The sequence below is a fragment of the Bradysia coprophila genome, unplaced genomic scaffold (assembly GCF_014529535.1).
Source record: "Bradysia coprophila strain Holo2 unplaced genomic scaffold, BU_Bcop_v1 contig_350, whole genome shotgun sequence".
Taxonomy (NCBI): Eukaryota; Metazoa; Arthropoda; class Insecta; order Diptera; family Sciaridae; genus Bradysia; species Bradysia coprophila.
In genome coordinates, this window is record NW_023503608.1 from 11,798,430 (window position 1) to 11,818,256 (window position 19,827).

At 34.4% G+C, this 19,827-nt stretch overlaps 1 protein-coding gene across 1 annotated transcript in view; it reads right to left on the reverse strand.

Annotated features, from left to right (window-relative positions):
* LOC119081022 (junctional adhesion molecule-like) overlaps nucleotides 1-19,827 on the reverse strand; it is a 36,385-nt gene that overhangs the window by 14,903 nt on the left and 1,655 nt on the right. Inside the window, exon 2 of the mRNA XM_037189704.1 lies at nucleotides 16,163-16,341. Within this exon, the coding sequence (XP_037045599.1) occupies nucleotides 16,163-16,341 (179 nt within the window). The remainder of the gene's footprint in view (nucleotides 1-16,162; nucleotides 16,342-19,827) is intronic.

Consider the following 19,827-nt stretch of genomic DNA (forward strand, 5'->3'; position numbering starts at 1 on the left):
TGACAGTCGACAAGTGATTCTTGCTTGTATGGAAAAAAGTTTTCTCGATATTTGGAAATTCCATACCCTACAAAATATTGTGTTGGTAAATGGAACATTTTTCTCTATGGACTACTAAGTTTGTATGGCTTACTATGGGAAAAAAAATTTCCAGAAAAACTTGTGAGATTTTTAGTGAACACTAGAAATATTTTAAAAAAATCGCGTCCATAGAATAAATGTTCCATTTACCAACACAATATTTCGTAGGGTATGGAATTTCCAAATATCGAGAATTTTTTTTTCTATTCAAGCAAGAATCACACCGGCGGCGGCGGACACATTCGCCAAATTCTTAAAATTTCATTTTTTAGCCTTTTTAGCCTCGAGTATAAAAACTAAACTCGGTTCGGGAATACCCTTATTATCCCATTAGTGCGCTAAAAATGTAAATAATTACAAGTGACGTTTGGACGATGTTACGCTGATGTCTTGTAATAAATGTCAAACACTAAGCGTTAAAATGACCCGCTATACTGTACGTTTTAAATAGAAGGCGCACTTAGGGCGTGAATATTTATTAAAGTTAGGTGTAATCCTGGTGTTTATGATACTCATAAATTTGTCTCTGATCAATTGGCGAAAAACTAACCCCAAAACTGAGTCGTTAATACGTTCAGCGATTTAACTTTATTTAAAAATAGTTTGAAATCTGTCAGCGCAGCTAGAATTTTCTATACAGATTTTACTGGGCGGGCCGGTTTTTGGGCGGGTTTCATATATCTTTAACGGGTTGGGCCGGGTTCGGGCGGGTTAAAAATTTGTCGGGTTTCAAAAGTGTCGGGTTTCAGAAACGGATAACGGGCCGGGTCGGGTTAGGGCGGGTTTTGAAAAAACCTCAACCCGCTCATCCCTAGTTCCTGTTACAGATGGCAAGCATATAACCAGTATTATCGGGTCTATATATTACTTTCATCGATAAAAGTTTTTTTAATCTGTTGATTTCAAATCTTGTTCTTCAATTTTTGTGCATGCATTTTACTGTATAAAGGACCATAATGCCCAGACGCCCAGAGTTTGTCATTATTTTTGTCGTTGTTATCGAAAAGTGATACCCACTTTAATTTTGGAAAATTATTTTAGATTTGTCTCGAAAAGTAGAGAAAAAATGAATTAGGACGATTAGATACTTGGTACTGGCGGATCCCTGTCACCGATAGAGAATATAACTTGAAACGTTTTCTTCTCTATTCGGTAGTGTATATAAGTTCAGACGTAACGTTTTCTTTGCCATTTTCATTCAAAATGCACAAATTTGTTAGTTCCTCCCATCGGGAACAAGAACACTAACGTTCATTCAACAGTAATTAATTTTATGCAAAATTAGTTCAAAGCCAATCCCAAAAATTAATAACATCTCATCCTGCATTCATCTCAGCAAACATTTCCTGATTATAATTGAAAATAATTAATAAATTACTTGTACATGAATACTTGGAAATTGTGTTTACTCATTTAATATAACAAGAACTCAACATTCGTGCTTTGATTATTATGTTTGCTTTAGTTCGTCGAATGCATAATTGACAATTAATTATTACACAAAGACATACGGGATCTTGCTTTGATGAAAGGATATAATCAGAGATGACCGACTTTACCGTGGTTATTATTATATTGTGCGATATATTGTCAACCTACAAGCAATTTGGTGGTATTCAAACAATTACTACGAAAATGAGTCGTTAGCATGTTATTATCTAACATTAAATGTTTAGCATTTTGGATTTGGATGATGGGAAAAATGGATCCATTAAAAATTCAATAAAACATTAAAGATGTAATTTAGCGTTGGATGTATTCAACCATTGGGTCACTGTCTTATTAAATTGAGTAAAAAATAATAAATAAATCTTTTTGTGCACAATACAAATCATTCAACTAGAGGACAAGCATATATCTTTGACCCAAATTTCAATGGAAGCTGTTAGTTTAATTTTCTATAGATAAAAGAACTAAGCTTTATCTCCCTATAATCCAAGCAACAGCAGTAAAAAACGTAAATGTAAACGTCTATCCTACAATTTGTGCTCTTATTTCTTTCCATTTCCGAATTGATTTACAAGTTTCTGAGTCAGGTCGTACATCAGTATAATTTGATTGATAGCTTGAGTTTAGAAGTCGATATACCTTTCTTTAAGTTCGAAAAATAATATATTGTTGTTTTGAAATTAAATTTCAATTGTCAGTCGGACAAGTTCGATGTTTTTTGGAAAAGTTTTTTTTTTTATCACGTACCTACCTCAATCATAAGCTCTGAATAATAGAACTATATGAAAAAAAAGTATAGTGACTCTCGATTACTATGATTACTATGTTGGTCTTACATCTGACGATGTAGATGCGAAACGTGACTCTTTTAGTCATAAAATGCGTAAGGTCTTGATCCCAGGTCTGAGAATATAGTGAAGATAATGGACCTTTTTCTTATATCGGAAAATTTGGTTTTCTTAAATTATAAAATTTCCCCAGTTGGGAATATCTATTTTCCACTCAATACTGAATTTTTTAATCAGTTAGGGTGATCATTTCTGATCAATGCACACAGATCATGGGATCCTTTGTGCTACCCTGTCATCATGAAAATCTTGAAGCCTTTTTCAGGACCTCATCTCCTTCTCAACCTATTGCCTTACGCTCTACACGAATCACTCCAGGCGAGCAAACTGATCCCTATGATTAGGTACCAAAATGATAGCTAATCCTTAGGACGTCAACCTCGTTTCATTAGACTGTAAATTCTAGAAAGCCACTGGGAGGACAGCTGTGTCTCACCCCTTAGGCCTTACACTAATGACAGCGAGTAAGGCAACATTGTCGCCCGAATCACAGTCCTTGTCATTGGGATTGATAAAGCCTGTGATTTACATTCCGCTCGATATTGACCTGGTCCAGTCTCATATTTTATAAGACCAGCCCGTTCGAACGTAAGCTTTCTCTGCAGTGGGCCAATATGAAAGCCGAGCCAGGCAGAAGCGTCACTCAGCAACGCACCACCAAAAGGTCAACCGCCAAACTTTACCACTATTTACCCCAAAAGCCCTTACTTCCAAATTAGACTGACGGACAATCCACCTTTGAGACGAGGACCTTCGGGGCAAAAAGCGAAATGACAGCGTTTCCAGACGATGGCACACCACTGAATAGCACAACGACCCGACACGGCGACCATATCGTCCCTTTGCAAAGAGTTTTGCACAACATGGAATACATTCCTCGAATATAAATTCAGAGAGATGTACCCTGATCGAGTGTACGTTGTCTTTGCGAGGAATCAAAATAAGAGCCGGGAAAAACTAGCATCTTTCAGCGGCATAACACCACCAATCCATCCGTCGACCTTGTCCAATCTATAGCCCGAAAGCATAAGCTCTATGAATAGTCCGGATCATTTTACTCATATAGAAGCAAAATAGGACCCAGCCACATCAGTGAGTAAACTTTTAGACCATGAACCAACCGAGAGCTAAAGCTGGCGAGTGAGGCAAAGCAACTAAGAGTCCTGGCAGTGACACACCACTGAGAAGAGTACCAATAACGCCAAGCCTTCCTAATGTCTCCTCGCAAAGAAATTCCGCTCACAGCGTCCAAAAATTCACCGAAGTATGTTCTCGAAATATTCGTCGTGAATTTCTGTTGGTTCCAGCTGTCACTATTTTTTCACCGGTACGCGTACACATTGTGAGGTTATGACGAGCACCGTATCATTAGCCGCACGAAAACGTTGATTTATTGGATGATTATGCGAGAACTCCAACTTTACCGGCGACCATGGCACTTCAAACCGAGATTTAGCCAACAGAAACGTTTTTTCTGGTCAGTTCTGACTACAAAAAGTATAATTAATTTCAGACACAGAAACAAAACACTTGTTGACGTTTGCAGTGTTTCCAGCAACTAACTAGATACTGAATACTGAATTTCTAGGACATACAATTGAAAATGCAGTTCATTGCCTTTTGCCATTATATTTCCAAGGCCATTCAATAGCTTGGGGAAACTAAAGTTTGAAATTAAAATGTGTTGTCTCATATTGTTTTCTTGTATCTTGCGATGCAACTAGACCCACTCTACAGGTCATGGGTGATATCACTTTGCAGTGACTATTTTTGGGAAAACGTTTTCCCATATTTTTATTAAAATTTCGCGAATTTTCTTACATTTTCCAATTTTTTCCAAAAAGATGGGAAAATGTTCGAAAATGCGGAAAATGTTTTCCGAAAAATAGTTCTTGCATTTTTATGATTGCGTGATACAAAAACCCAAACGCCCCTTGCCTGTAATGCAGCATATTTAATGTCTTTATTATAGCGAATCTCACTGACTACTATTTGTATTTGATGCCGTATGGCCCTGACTTTCAGACAAGGGAACAAGGAGTTGTTGCTTGTTGCCGGACACGTGGCTATCAACAATTTTTAATATTTTGAATAGATTTCTGAATAAGACATGATGAAAGTCTGACTTGTCATTAAAGCAGCAAGTTCTTTGAAATGTAACGAATTTTACCCACTATCAATGTGGATCTTTCAAGTGTATAAACATTCTACTTTAGAATCTAATATTTTAAAATTCGACAATGAAACTGTAGAAATTATTTTCATGTGCTTACAACGAAAATAAAAAGACACTGGAAAACGATGCTACCCGCAAACGAACAATAAAATTTTATGTTTTGGATATAACATTTTAAGTCATTTCTCATTTGGAGGTGTTCGTTTCGATTGTGTTCATCGTTTTTTTTTTTTATATAGACGACAACAAAATGCTAAATAAACTGATAAAATTTGGTCGAGTTGTTCGTATAAATAATTCGGTTGCGTATTGAGATAATAAAACACTCGCACCTGCTCACTTTTATCTTCTCCTGGAACAGAAAAAAACAACAACGTTGAGTCTAATAATTTAATATCGTATTTAGGCTGAAAGGCACGTAGTACCGACAACAATACGAAAACATAAATTATTTGATGTTTTGCATATCTACGTACACCAGCCCATCAATAATTCAATTCTCTGCGCAATCATACTTCGATTTCATTGATATATTGGAAGAAGAATTGAAAAAAAAAAACTAAATTTCTCGTCAGCAGTAAAACGGATATTAAATTTGATTCTGTTGATTGATTACAAGCTTTTTTACCTTTGAACAAACCATAAAAATACTTGAACCTGAATGAATGTGTATATCCCAAATTCCTAAATAAAAGCTCAGAATGGTTTTTAGTAGTCGGTACACTCAGTCATAATACAATAAATCGGTTATATAAAACAAAATCAATAATCTTGTAAAAGTGCCAGAGCCAGGCCCAAGGGATCCTGCAATGTTTTATTTTTTTCCCTCCATTTCTTTTGAAGATTGTCGTATTTATATGTACGTATACATCGTACCGAATACTCATTCAACGCGAATGTGTACTGTGTATTATATAGAGTAAAAAAATGAAAGCTTTAATGTAGAAATAGAATAAATCGACAGAAAATGTGTATATAATTTTCAATAAAGCAAAATAAAAATTATATTTGTAGTAAAATGCCACTCGTCGAGAAGAAAATGAAAATGGAAATAATAGGAAAAATACATTTAAAAACTTTCTTCCATAATTCTCAGTCTCGAAAATTGCCATTTAATCTTTCGTATTGCGATATCTGCATAAAAGCATTAGAACTTTAATGATTTTGACCCGTAAACTTTTTTGTTGTTGAAGGGAACCTTGCCAGAAAACATTTTATTTTATTTTCTCTGTTTTTAATTTCTCTTATAATTGCTGTAAAATTTGTTTATGCATTTGAGTAATTATGTTTGTGGAGCATTTCAATTTCAGCAATTATTTCCATTTAGTTGTTAGCGTTTAGTGACGTTAATTCAGTGCTTTTAATGGTAGAATTTGTTAAATTAAGGTGGTATAGGTAGTAAGTTTTCATTTAACAACCGTTATCACATAATTTTTACTTTTCATTGAATTGGATTTTATTAATACTCAAAAAACATCAATTCGATTCAGAAAAAGAAATTGAATTAATCCATACTTAACTGCCATGCAAATTATATAGGAATATAAAATCAAACGCATATGACCGAAAACTTGCGTAGGAGTAATTCGTTCTTATTTATCGAAAATTGGGGCGGTTAGTAATCTTGCTCACAGCGGTACATGACAATATTTCATTATGAGGGATTCTTTTGAAAAACAGACCACCGAAATCGGACGAATTTTCCAGTGGACTTTTTATATGTGTCTAAAAAATTATTTGACCCTAGAAGCCAAAACCACGTTCAAAAAAATTCTTCGAAGCTTGTGTGGCTGGTGAAAGATGATCAAAAACAGAAAACTAGCACTTTTTTTACAAGCCGCAATGGGTAATCACATGTAGTATTGAATATGTGCTTTTAGCTCTTATGGGGTTTGGATGCGTATGCAATCAAATATGGGGGCTTAAACATTTAAACTTTTTGATCACCTGTCACCAACCACACAAGCTTCGAAGAATTTTTTTGAAAGTGGTTTTGGCTTCTACCTCCGATTTCGGTAGGCTGTTTTTCAAAAGAATCCCTCTATGACATTTCTGTGGTGCTTCGCCATTTTTAATACTGGTTTGTATTTTGATTTTGACGATCCGAAGATCGTATAGAACCACACAAGTTAAAATTAAAATCTCCAAGCCAATAAGTAATATTACTCGAAAAAAAAGCTCTCGGACACGAGTTACCGGAGTGCAGTGAGGAAAATTGCTTGCCTAATTGACTGAACGCTGTTATTTCGACTAGTAGTATGACATGACTATAGAACGTGCCTTTGACACAATCTACAAACTTCCAACTCGAAAAAAAAAATTCAAACAGGAGGCCCAAGGACATTATTACTATTGTAATAACCTAACAATAAAGTAGGTCATTTCTGAACGTACACTTTTTGGAATTGTAATTTTACAATTTAAAAAGTTTTCAATGGTTTGCATATTACTCGTGTCAAAATCCTTTTTTATGTATATGTCAACGAAACGGAAAAACATTTTTTTTTCGGGAAATGGGTCTCGTTTCTGTGACAGCTGGGAACTGGAATCGTGACGATCGCTTGGATTTAGTTAGTCACATAAAGACATTATTATACGATGTTTACACAGTGAGCTTGAATTTTTTAGTTGAAAGTTAGTTGAAAGTACATCCCGAAATGTCATTGCTTATTCCGTTAGAGGACTAGGCCCTGATCATTTTCCAATAAAAATTAAAATCGCTTGTACGGGGGTTTTTTGAGATAAACCAATTTATCATACAATTTGGGACCCCGTGAAACAGTTTCACCAGCAAAACATAGATTTTTCGGAGAGTTTGTGCAGAAAATCGATAGTATCCTTAAGCCTTGGGCTTAACCTTTTCAATGATACCACATACAGCATATTCCTTATGAATACAATACGTATTTAATCGTATAGAGTGAAGCAGAGTCAATCTACTCAAAAGTTGAGTATAAATAGTAAATTTTTCGTCAAAATTCACATAAACCGTGTTTACTAATTGAAACTACATCTAATACATAAAGTTAATGAAAAAATTTGTATGGATTTTCACTAAAAAATTACCTTTGAAGTTGATTATATGTTGTAAATTATTTACGAAAGATTTTCTTACTAAAACATTATCGGGCATTAGTAGCATTATCGAGTTTTCTTTGTTCATCGTTGTGCTATCATAGATAGCAAGGAATATTGATATTTTATTTTCCATTGCATCAATTAAAACCATCATTGGCAAGACAGTATGTACTCAATGTTAAGCACCACCTCATAATCGATCTCAACTTAAAGTTTCCAAGCAACGATATATATTCATCAATTAAATTTAGCTTTACTATATATTCGACTTTTTCTCTAATTATTGTAAAACCCTTTTTGTTCGTAGCCTTTAAGAGGCTTTGCCTTATAAAGCTGAATGGGCATCATGATTACAAGTTCTTAGTTATAAAGCTGCCCTATATCTGATCCAGAAAATGTATTGGATACTAGAATTAATGGTCTTTAATAGATATGTTGTTTTCATTCATATGAAACACAATTTTCTATATACAATATGCATTGCATGGTTAGAGGACATAAATAATACGTTTAAAGTAACTCTAAAATATCAATTAAAATTAATTGCATGAAATTATTGTTTGACACCAATTAATAACGTTAATTAAAGTGATGGTTGTGTGTGTTTAATTACTTTATCAAAATTTTGGAACCCATTAAGCTTTTAGATCCTAAATGGGGGCCGACGTATATATATGGCAATGATTTATATAATTCTGCTGCTATTACATTAGCTTTGTGAAAAACTTGGTGAAATTAATGAAAATTGCGATTTTATCGTAGTGATATCGGATTTATCGGATTGTAATTAAAGCAATTAAATTTAATAAAACATACGTCTGCCATGCAATTGACGGGAAGACGGCTGAAACAGATGGGACAAATTAGGATGTATGTATAATATATATGTGTCACAGTGCATCAACTTTGAATGACGTGAATGTCGTCTTATTTTCGATTGCAAGTGAAGTGTTTAGTGTAGTCTATGACATTAATCAATTACTGCCTTCGTGTAATTATTTTACTGAACGTTCACGTTCCGAAAATATTTACTTGATGGACTTAAATTGTAGAATAATAATGCTCTGCATAAGATCGCTTTAATCGCTGTGTTTGCAGCATCAAGCTATGTCCTGGAATTATAAACTTCTTAGAAAACTCATAGTACAGAGATTGAAGTAATCCTACAAGCTCCAATATATAAGAAGCATCGTATTTGATAAGCAGCAATTTATTTTTTTTTTTAAAGAAACCTTATAAATATCTTTATCGACAATAATAACGAGTTCTTAAGACAGCAGCGTACTTATCTGTACATTTTAAGCGTTCAAGTGTATGTACCTATAAGAAAGTTAGCAAACATAAACGTGGTATCGTGCTGGTCTGAAATAATTAATCAATGTGATTTGTGAGCAAACTAAAGACCTCACATCCTATTGTTCTGCATCGCACACACACACACACACGGTACCAGGCACACCAGCCATAGCATTTTACATTCATCTACAATTTGTTTAATGTACACAAACTGTTATTGTTCTATTGTACAGCATTGTTCTGGAAATGATTTCATATTTATAATGTAACACGACTACACTCCAGCGTTATGCTTACCAAAGCTAACCGACATACATAAATAAATCTACGTATTAGGTATGGAAAACCGAAACCATTTCTTCTGCTCATAAAAATTCATCTTGGCAGACCATAAACATATTATACAAATAAATCAAAATCAACTAGCAAACAAAGTAGCTCAGATCAACGTACCCAATGAAACAGAAGTAAAGGGAAAAAAAACTTGAAGAAAAACTCTGCAAATAATACCAAGGAAGAAAAAAGAAATCTAAGCCAAGCTATCCCAAAAAAAAAACTACAAAAGATTAATTTATTCTTCAAAATCTTTATATGGGACGCTGTAAATATCCAATCTTTTTCTTCTTCACATGCATGAAGCTTCCTTATTGTATTTTGTAGTGAGGCGATTTCGGTTGAATGAAATTTTGCGTGCAAGCAATAATTCTATTATTTGTTCAGTTCTTCGAAAACCCAATTAAAAATACGTCTTGGATAAACAATTTTCTGACTTTTTTTTACTTTAGCTTCGGTTCATTCGACAAAACTTATTTCTTCAATAAAACTTGGAGCAGCGCAAAATTATTGAAAACTTTTACATTTACAATGAGAGAAATGTTGTAAGGATTTAATTTTTTTTTTTAAATAGGTCAATTGTGCATATTTCAAGATTGTTGTACCAATGTACCATCATTATCGAAAAAATTGAGATTCAGATAAAAACAATCTTACGGAAGAACTCTAACATCTATAGAAAAAATTGTGCAATATTATAATGCCGGCAACATAAACTTATTGCAGATGAGACTTACTGTAAGTTTTCTTACTTCATTACACACAGGGTCTTTCGATTGGATCAGGACGGTCGAATAGAAAAAAAAACCATTCAAACTTATACAAAATTGGAAACTCAAGTAAATCGGGCGAAAATCATATTCGTATTTTTCATGGGCGCTCGATTTCGCATGCAAATAGCCAGTACTCGTAAAACTGATAGATCAACAAACGGCAATGTAAGAGTGTCTTCATTTATACACAGACAAGTGTCGAAATAGTATGTTGTGTTACAAGTATTGTAATGTTGATTTTTTCAGCACTAGACCCAAGTTTTCCTTACGAGCGGAGCGAGTAAGGAAAATTGGGTCGTGTGCTGAAAAAATCTCATTACAATACGTGTAACACATCATGCTTTGTGCCAACCGAGAATTGAAATAGACAAATGCACAAAAATTCAGAATTTTCATTGTAAACAATCACTCTTCGAATTTGATCGATCAAGTTGCTTTGCATTTTTTTAAAACGAATGCTGTAATAACTCATACGAATTTCATTTCAACACTGGTTTGCGTGTTGTAATAAGCCATGAAAACGGGTGTTGTAATTTTGGACATTTCAATCTAGTTATCGATATTGAAATCCGTCGTATTTCAATTCTCGGTGGCACAAAAGTAATTTATGCAACAAGTTGCGAAAAGAGGTTGAGCAACGTGTTACATGAAGTTTGTTTGAAAACACAGAACTACCCTCGCCATACATTTAACCCTATGTACGGAAAATTATGTGATGGTTAGAGTTGTTGCTTCATGAGCAAATGGCTTTAGTGTCATGGTTTCAAAATTTGGTGAGAACAAAATTATTATTTACCATAATGGCTCAAGAGGATTGATTAAAATTAAACTTGAAACATTAAAAAGATTTTTCAGTCACCACCCAAAACAATCTTGAATTTCGCAGGGCTCGTCCAGATAATGATATTGATCTGATCATGCAAAGCCAATGAAAAAATTTCGGAAGAAAAAAATTTTTATGTTCAATATTGAACTTTAAGTCATTTCGATATTGTCAGCATTAAAATGTTCCAATAAAAATAATTGTAAATTCAAATGTTCCAAAACGTTTTTCGCTTTATTCTACCAAAAAATGGTTTGTTCCAAAGTGGAACATTGAATGTGCTTGACATATTTTATGGTGACTACAAGACTGCGTTCGACAAATTGGTAATATACTTGCTGATTATCAAGTTAGCTAGTTTTGGAATCGGGAGAAAAACTGCAAGGTGTATATGTCAATATCTGATCGGTAGGACGAACTACGTTCAAATTGGCAACTTCGTATCGAGATTGTACGAGTCACCATCTGGCGTGCCGCCTGGAAGTTCGATTGGACCGCTTATGTTCATTGTGTTCATTAACGACATAGTTGATGTAGTGCAGTTCGCGCACACTCTACTCTTTGCTGACGATATAAAATTGGCGTCAATAATTTTCGACCACTATGACATTCGAAGAATGCAGCGAGATATTGACAATGTAGTAAATTGGAACGCAGCAAATCGTCTTCTGTTCAACGAAGAAAAATGTTACATCTTTAGTATGTACCGGCATGAACCATCATTTATCCAGGTCGATTATAAAATGGGCGATAACGTCATCAATAGACTTGAGGAAACGAGCGATTTGGGAGTACTGGTTAACAGATGGTTCCATCCGGGTAGTCATATTGAACAAATGACAATGAAATGTCGTCAAACGATCGGTTGTATCAAGCATTTTTCCAATGGCAATTTCACGAAAGAAACGCAGCGAATACTTTATGTGGCGTACGTACGATCGAGACTTGAATTTGCATCGCCTATATGGAACCCTGCGGCACAAATTTACAAAGACGACATTGAATCGATTCAGAAGCAATTCGTGATTTACTTGTTGGAAAGCCGAAGTAATGCAACGACTTACAGACTAGCACCATACGAAGATCGATGTAGACAACTGAAATTGCAAAATTTGGAAACGCGGCGTACTGTGGCAGACATAATGCTTGCGTATGACATATATAAGCATAACATTGACGATGACTTGATTTCATCAAAGTTTGTTCGGAACATAGTGAATGCGTACAATCTTCGAAAATCTACCGTGCAACTCTTGGTTGAACCTAGACTTCGCAATGTCTATTTATCTGAGCAACCTGTTTTTCGTCTGATAAGACTTATCAATGAACATAAGTCTGAAGTGACAAAGTATGGTAACAGAATATCTTTTAAAAATGCAATGATCGAAAAGTTGGGTATTGGAGGTGTTTAGTTTGTGATGATTTTAAATGTTTAACGTGAAATTTGTTTTTGTATTTTGTAAACTGATGTATAATATTCAGCCAGTCTTTGGCGGTGTCAATAAATTCAATTCAATTCAATTCAAAAGAGGTTGAGCAACGTGTTACATGAAGTTTGTTTGAAAACACAGAACTACCCTCGCCATACATTTAACCCTATGTACGGAAAATTATGTGATGGTTAGAGTTGTTGCTTCATGAGCAAATGGCTTTAGTGTCATGGTTTCAAAATTTGGTGAGAACAAAATTATTATTTACCATTAATGGCTCAAGAGGAGTGATTAAAATTAAACTTGAAACATTAAAAAGATTTTTCAGTCACCACCCAAAAAAATCTTGAATTTCGCAGGGCTCGTCCAGATAATGATATTGATCTGATCATGCAAAGCCAATGAAAAAAATTCGGAAGAAAAAAATTTTTATGTTCAATATTGAACTTTAAGTCATTTCGATATTGTCAGCATTAAAATGTTCCAATAAAAATAATTGTAAATTCAAATGTTCCAAAACGTTTTTCGCTTTATTCTACCAAAAAATGGTTTGTTCCAAAGTGGAACAATGAATGTGCCAATATGAAAAAGAATGTATACATCTTGCGTTAAATTTCGTTTAAATTCTTTCAGTACATTTTTGAACCTTTTCCTAACAATATGTTCCTTTTTTAGCCCCGTACGAAGTACTGGGGGCTTATAAGATTAATATGCCGTTTGTAACACGTCGAATTGGAAGCAGACAGTAAGGGCAAAGCATTTGGTTATGTTCATAGATGACGAATCCGCAATAAAAAAAATGTCCGTCCGTCCGTCCGTCCGTGACCCCTCTAGCTTGAGTAAATCACAACCTTTTTTCAAAATTCTTTTTTTCCCCGATTGGTATCGACAAAAGTAAGGTCAAGTTCGAAAATGGGCATGGTAGGGTCGGCCCTTCCAGAGCTAGGGCCCTATAGGTGTTTTTCAGTCTTTCGACGATATCTACCGAAATACGCACGCAATAACTGCTTGTGATATATCAAATGAAAGGTATTGACGAGTAGAACAAAGTTGCTGAACATTATGTTTGGGTAAGATGCAACGTGGGCTTGTTGGGAGGGCTCAAAGGTCGTTACTCGGCCCTAAGTGTTTTTTGCACATAAATCGAGTAAATCTCATCCGATTTTGCTAGATTTAGTTTTTTATGGAAGGTAATTGAATATCGAAAAGAACGTGACGAAAAAAGTTTCAAATTAGGGCCCTTGGACTAGGGCCGCTACTCGGCCCTAAGTGTTTTTTGCACATAAATCGAGTAAATCTCATCCGATTTTGCTAGTTTTTGTTTCATTTGAGAGATAATTGAATGCCGAATAGAATGATGGCGAAAAAAGTTTCAAATTTGGGCCCTTGGACTAAGGCCGCTACTCGGCCCTAAGTGTTTTTTGCACATAAATCGAGTAAATCTCATCCGATTTTGCTATTTTTTGTTTCATTTGAGAGATAATTGAATGCCGAATAGAATGATGGCAAAAAAAGTTTCAAATTTTAGCCCTTGCACTAAGGCCGCTACTCGTCCCTAAGTGCTCTTTGCACATAAATCGAGTAAATCTCAACCGATTTTGCTAGTTTTTGTTTCATTTGAGAGGTAATTGAATACCCAATGGAAAGTTGGCAAAAAATTTTGGGTTTCTAAAATTATGTCGTAAATTGTTGGCTTTATTCGAAAGGTACTTCGTACGGGCTTTCGTAATTGCGCAATTTTAAAAATGAACAGTTTCAGTAAATTTGACAATGCCCAACTTGACTTGCATTTTGGTAACAGACGCATTAGAGGGTTGTAGACGTATTAGGGTTCCGGGCTTATTAGGGCTACGGACGTATTATGGTTGCGGACGAAATAGGATTACGGGTTGTACGGGGCTAAGTCGCAGCAAACGCTCCGACTGTTCTGATGCCTTGTTTGGGGGGGCCATTGGAGTTAAGGTGGAGAAAATTTTTTGTTAAAACATTTTTGGTAGTGGACTTGCGTCACGCCCGCTAACTAACGTGCGGGCATGATATATGAAATAAATAATGAATGTAAACCGATTAACAGATAGTGTACACTGTACACTGTACTGATCGTTTACAATACTCAATCTTTCTATCACAAGACAAGAAAGCGTTCCATGTGAGCACATCAAAACCAGGAAAGAAAGAAAAACTGTTCCATCGTTCCAATCTTTTTTCATCTTGTAATTCTACTTTATGTGTATCAACGTTCTCAAAACACAAAATTATATCATAACTCAACCCGAGGAAACTTTACATTTTATTAAAAAAAGTGTACGAAAGAAAAACCTTATTTAGCTTCGTACATTTGCTCCTTTTTAGCTCCAATTTTTGCTTCTTTCTACTATTTTCCTATTATGTCATCTGCTAGTAACAAAGCAGCCACTTAACCCGGTACACCGCACTCCATCGCCTTTTGCATTGTTATACCCTCAGATATATAAATAAACATAATATAAAATGTATGCCCACCACGCTACACATCATTCCGTCTTGCTATTAGACTTTATACTAAATTCAACCCATGCCATACAATTCAGAATCTGTGTAGTAGGTACATACACACACTATATATAATATATGAAACACTCACTCCAGCATCGCCACCCCAATCTTTTTACTTTGCACACTCCACTATTTAACAACGAAACAATAGAGAGAGCGTTTCGCAACTCAACATAATAACATTTTAAGGAATTTTATACGAAACGTTATACAAGAAGGACTTTCATCTTTGTTTTTTTGGCGTCTTTTTTTGTTGCTTCTGCTTGCTGGTTAGATTAAATGTCTCTATACGAACCTTAGATATAGATAGCAAGTACACAGGTATTTATGTGTATTTTTGAAGTTTTTTTTTTGGCTTGTGTCATGCAGCTGCGATGATGGAAAATTGTGTTTGCGGTCTCTGCAACTCATATCTGAGAAGTAGAATGGAAATAATTTCTATTTTTATGGATATGTGTGTCACGAACGAGACCAAAAGAAGTTTTTTTTTTAAGTTTATTGTTGGGTAGGTTATTTGTAGAGATTGTAATTTTCCTCTGCCATTTTATATACGGTGCAATTTGCACCAATGATATTTTCAATTCAGTTAGATTTTCGTTGGGAAAAGGCTACAATTATAAAATATATTAACAGTGAAATGATGGGGCTTCGTTCTTGCAAGGTTTGTGAATTAAAATATATCCTAGAGCTGTTGAAAGGTTCCTTTGTTTACCATTGTTCAGCACAGCAATTACGAAAATTCTTTTAATTGCATGCAAGGAAAATGATGTCACAATTCTTTGGTGTTATTAGTTTGAATTCCTTACTTTAAGGTTTTGAAGAGAATTTCGATGGGGTATACTTAGATAGGGTTTCATAAGGTACTTTTTACATCATTCTTCATATAAAGTTCGTTGCAAAAATGCTGCCATTTGTTGAATAAAAAAAAATGTGAAACAATTTACGAAGTTTTAGACTTAGATGTTTAAAACGTGCAAAGCTGTATGTGCACCAACGTCTCTCCTAAACATCTGAGTAAAACTTTTCACAGCCGACAAAGTTAATTACACACACCAAACACCAAACTCAACGAAGTTCCTGGAACAACCAAAATTAAAACAAATTTGCTGAAGTATTTACCACATGACTTTTAGAAAAAGGTTTTGTGCTGCAATCAATAAATTGATAAAACTTCACACATATCATTGTTACAACATAATAATGAAGTATCCTTGAAAACGAGTAGAATACGATACAAATAATGTGGTGGACGCGATACAAAATACGAGGTAATTTGATGTTATAAAACATACCACACTGTGCTTACTGAAGATATAACATAGAGAATATGATTGACTTACCGTCCTATCTCCCAGATTGTTAACTATACACGATAGTACGACAGTTTGGCCCGGCATCACTTCAATTGTGTTGGGGACCTTTCCGAAAGATGGTATGATTTCGGAATTATTGTGAAAATTTGTTCTTTCGTCATAATTTGTTAACCGTGGTGCTGGATGTTGTTGCCAAATAGAACTGCCTGTAATTGAAAGGTGTTTGTATACTGGAAACTTAAGGAACGTAAAAAGCATAGATATAGTTTGCGAGATATATGCAGAATTAGTAATTCTGTTATTTTTGTGTTAAATTAACATAAATAAGACGATATCGCCGTATAGTGTTTTAATTTCATCAAAGGAATGCCACGTACAGAGCGCACCTATTTTACTATAATATTTAAATTGTTTACATGCCATTGAGTGAATATTTAATGCAATTTAGTTGTTATGTTGCAAAATAACACATTTTCCATTAGCTTTTGTATGTACATTTTGTCAGAATCTCTTTGAATTCCCGTTCAAGTATGAACTTCTATTGGGATGAGAGCTACAAAATACAATAGAGCACCGTTGGTGGTAACCATCACAGAACAGTTGTTTTCCGAATGTTGCATGTTTTTGCTAATATGGAACTGGTGCAAAAGAATGGCATTCCGACAATGCAGTAAGGACTGTGTACACACATACATACATATAGAGAACATTCAAAGCTGGAATAGTTCATTCGTACCGCTCAGCTCAAACCAATTTCCACATTGTGTAAAGTACATGATGTTGATATCGTTAACCAGATATTATTTTTGAAATATAAATGGACTTTTTGCGAACAGCATGGACAGACAACAAGCATGAACTTTGTTTAGAAATATCTTTAGCTAGCCTATGTCCATGACCAATATTTTCTATTTTGTAAAGTGAATCAACGACCGATGATGTTCTTCAGTCTTTTATTGGAAAGTATGAAAGGAAAATTTTTGAAATTTCTGGGTAAATGTGACTAATAAGGGTCTGATGGTTATACGATAAGTTTCTATCGTACATCTTTGGTGTATGTGTGAATCTTGTAAAATAAACGAATTTATATTGGGGCTCCTCATATTCGTCAAGAAATTATTGTTTGGCATCAAAAAAAAAGATCACATTCACGTTGTAGCACATTGGGGAATATGTAGTTAAGCCATCGAAATATTGAAGAAATTTTCGAGCGAAAAGTTATCCTGAGTTTACAGAAATAGAATAATCGAATTAAAGCGTCAATTGACAAGGTCTAAACTTTGTAGTAAGAACTTTTTAGAACGACTGTAATTATCTGCCATAGACAACGACGACAAATATATGGTATTATCTGCGTCTAGTGTTCTCTTAAGCAGCATATTATATGTTAAAACTAAAGAAGTAAAAGATTTTGAATGAAAAAATCGAACTAAGAAGTAAGAGATTTATAGATTACATCGACAGGTGCTTGCCGAAAGAAAGATAATGTGACAAAACTACTAAATTTAATTGATTCAACCAAAATTTTACCATAAAAAATCCTCAAATCCATTTTAACTTAAACGTTTTTTTTTTGGTATTGGTGCAGCTTCGTAAACCCTTTTCGTAAACTTAAAAAAAGCACAACAATTCAATATTTTGTCGAAAAGCCATCGAATACAAAGGAAATTCGTTTTATGTGTAGTTTGGGGATACGGTATGTTGTGTGATATGGCCTATGTGTAATCATATTATCACGGAAAGTGTAAGCCAATGACAAGCATGTATACGCACTACATGAAAACGAATACAGAACCGGAATGTTCGTTTTTTGGCAATATTATATGTCAGTTTGGAATTTCACCGCATAAGTGAGAGGAAGTTATTCCCTATAATAAAATTTAATATTAAGCATTATGTGGGATAAAGGTGCGTTTTTGCTAAGGTCGGGTGTTTGCGTAAAGTCGAATGTATATCTACATAATAGCTGAATGTACATATATATGTACACACACAGATGAATGGATCGATCTAAAAAGCCACATAGCAATACAGATATGTGTGATGTAACTTAAGATGATGAAAATTATTTGGAAAAGCTTTTTTCCTCGATTGTGTAAAATGAAAGGCACAAATTTGCCATTAAATTGGAGAATACGTATGTTACAGTATACCTATAACTCCTATAGGTATAGGTAATGTTCACATATACACAAAATATATGTGCCAATATGACGGGATGTGTTATGTATGTATGAGAGGCTCGTGCTCGAATTGTACTTATTGAACATATTATGTGCTTAGCTTGGCAATTTTGAAGAGTAAACTCAGATCGGAAATAAATACGTTTAAATTAAACTTGACGCTGAGATACTGTACCGGCAGGTTTGTGTTTTTTCTAGCGAATCAGTCGATATATTGTTTCTGCGTTAAATGTTGTTTGCCCTTGTTGACTTCAACCATATATGTAACGTTCGTAAGACATATTAATACTCTTATTGGGAGATTATTACTTTTTCACAAGAATTACAGAATTTATCTTACAAAATTTTCTGTACACGTTCAATGTACATGTTTTTCTCAAATCTGATACTTTCACTCTATATTGATTTATGGCGGAGATATTGATGGAAAAACGCACATGGATAAAGGATACAGTTAGGGGTTAGAATAAATAACTATATGTCTTATCGGAGCGACGTCTTTTTTTTTTTCTTCAAACGTATAAGTGAAATTATGGAGCTGGTGAAACCGCAATATGATCCTAAACATAAACAACATTTTGCTCAGTGTGTGATAATTGACGTTAAAAGCTTTATAAATTGCACAATTTCTTGTTGACTGATTTTTTGGGCACACTGAGGGGGCAGTCAATTTGTATCGCCAGCAACATATAATACTAAACAATATAAACGACAAGCGCATTTTCACCTAATGATTCGATCTGTTACTTCTCCCGACTTGATTGTTCCGATCGAATCTTGTACTTCTTTTTTTTAACTAGACTTTTTGCTTCAAAAGCGAACACTGGTCAAAACCAATGACTGTAATGTAGTTTTCTCATGTATAGCCTTTGCATTATTAACACTTTAAAAACAATCCTATTTTCAACTAAATCGAATCAAAACTTATAAACAAAAGACTTCACTCGTTGAACGTGAACGTCGTTAAATCAATTTATAAACACGATTCCAAGATATATTGTGCGTAGCTAAAAATTGGCTTAAGATAAATGTGACCAAATATTGTTCTCTATTATATCGTTAAATCTCCATAAATCTACATACATCCCACCCACAAGAACCATCCTCACAATCGGGTTGATAGATTGAAATAAATATTCGACCAAATACGAATAAATAAAAATGGAAAATAAAATTGTGCTCCTATCTATCCTATACGTATAACAATGTTCATTTCGTACAGTGACTGTGGATATAATGGCTCGGGATTACATATATATTCACACGTTTTCGCCTAATAAAACTCAGCCAGCCATAAAATAGGGAATAAGTGTGGAAAATAAAATGCGCGACGAGTTACTTTTCACAAAACTTATAATGTATTCATTCGGATATACATATATCTCGGCAAAAGAGGATATGCATACATATATAGATATGCAAAAAGGACGTTTTTATATAGTTTTTCGGGAGTAGGAGAAGGTTTTTTTACGTTTATGTAAAAAAAAGGTTTCCATCCATTGATTTCTG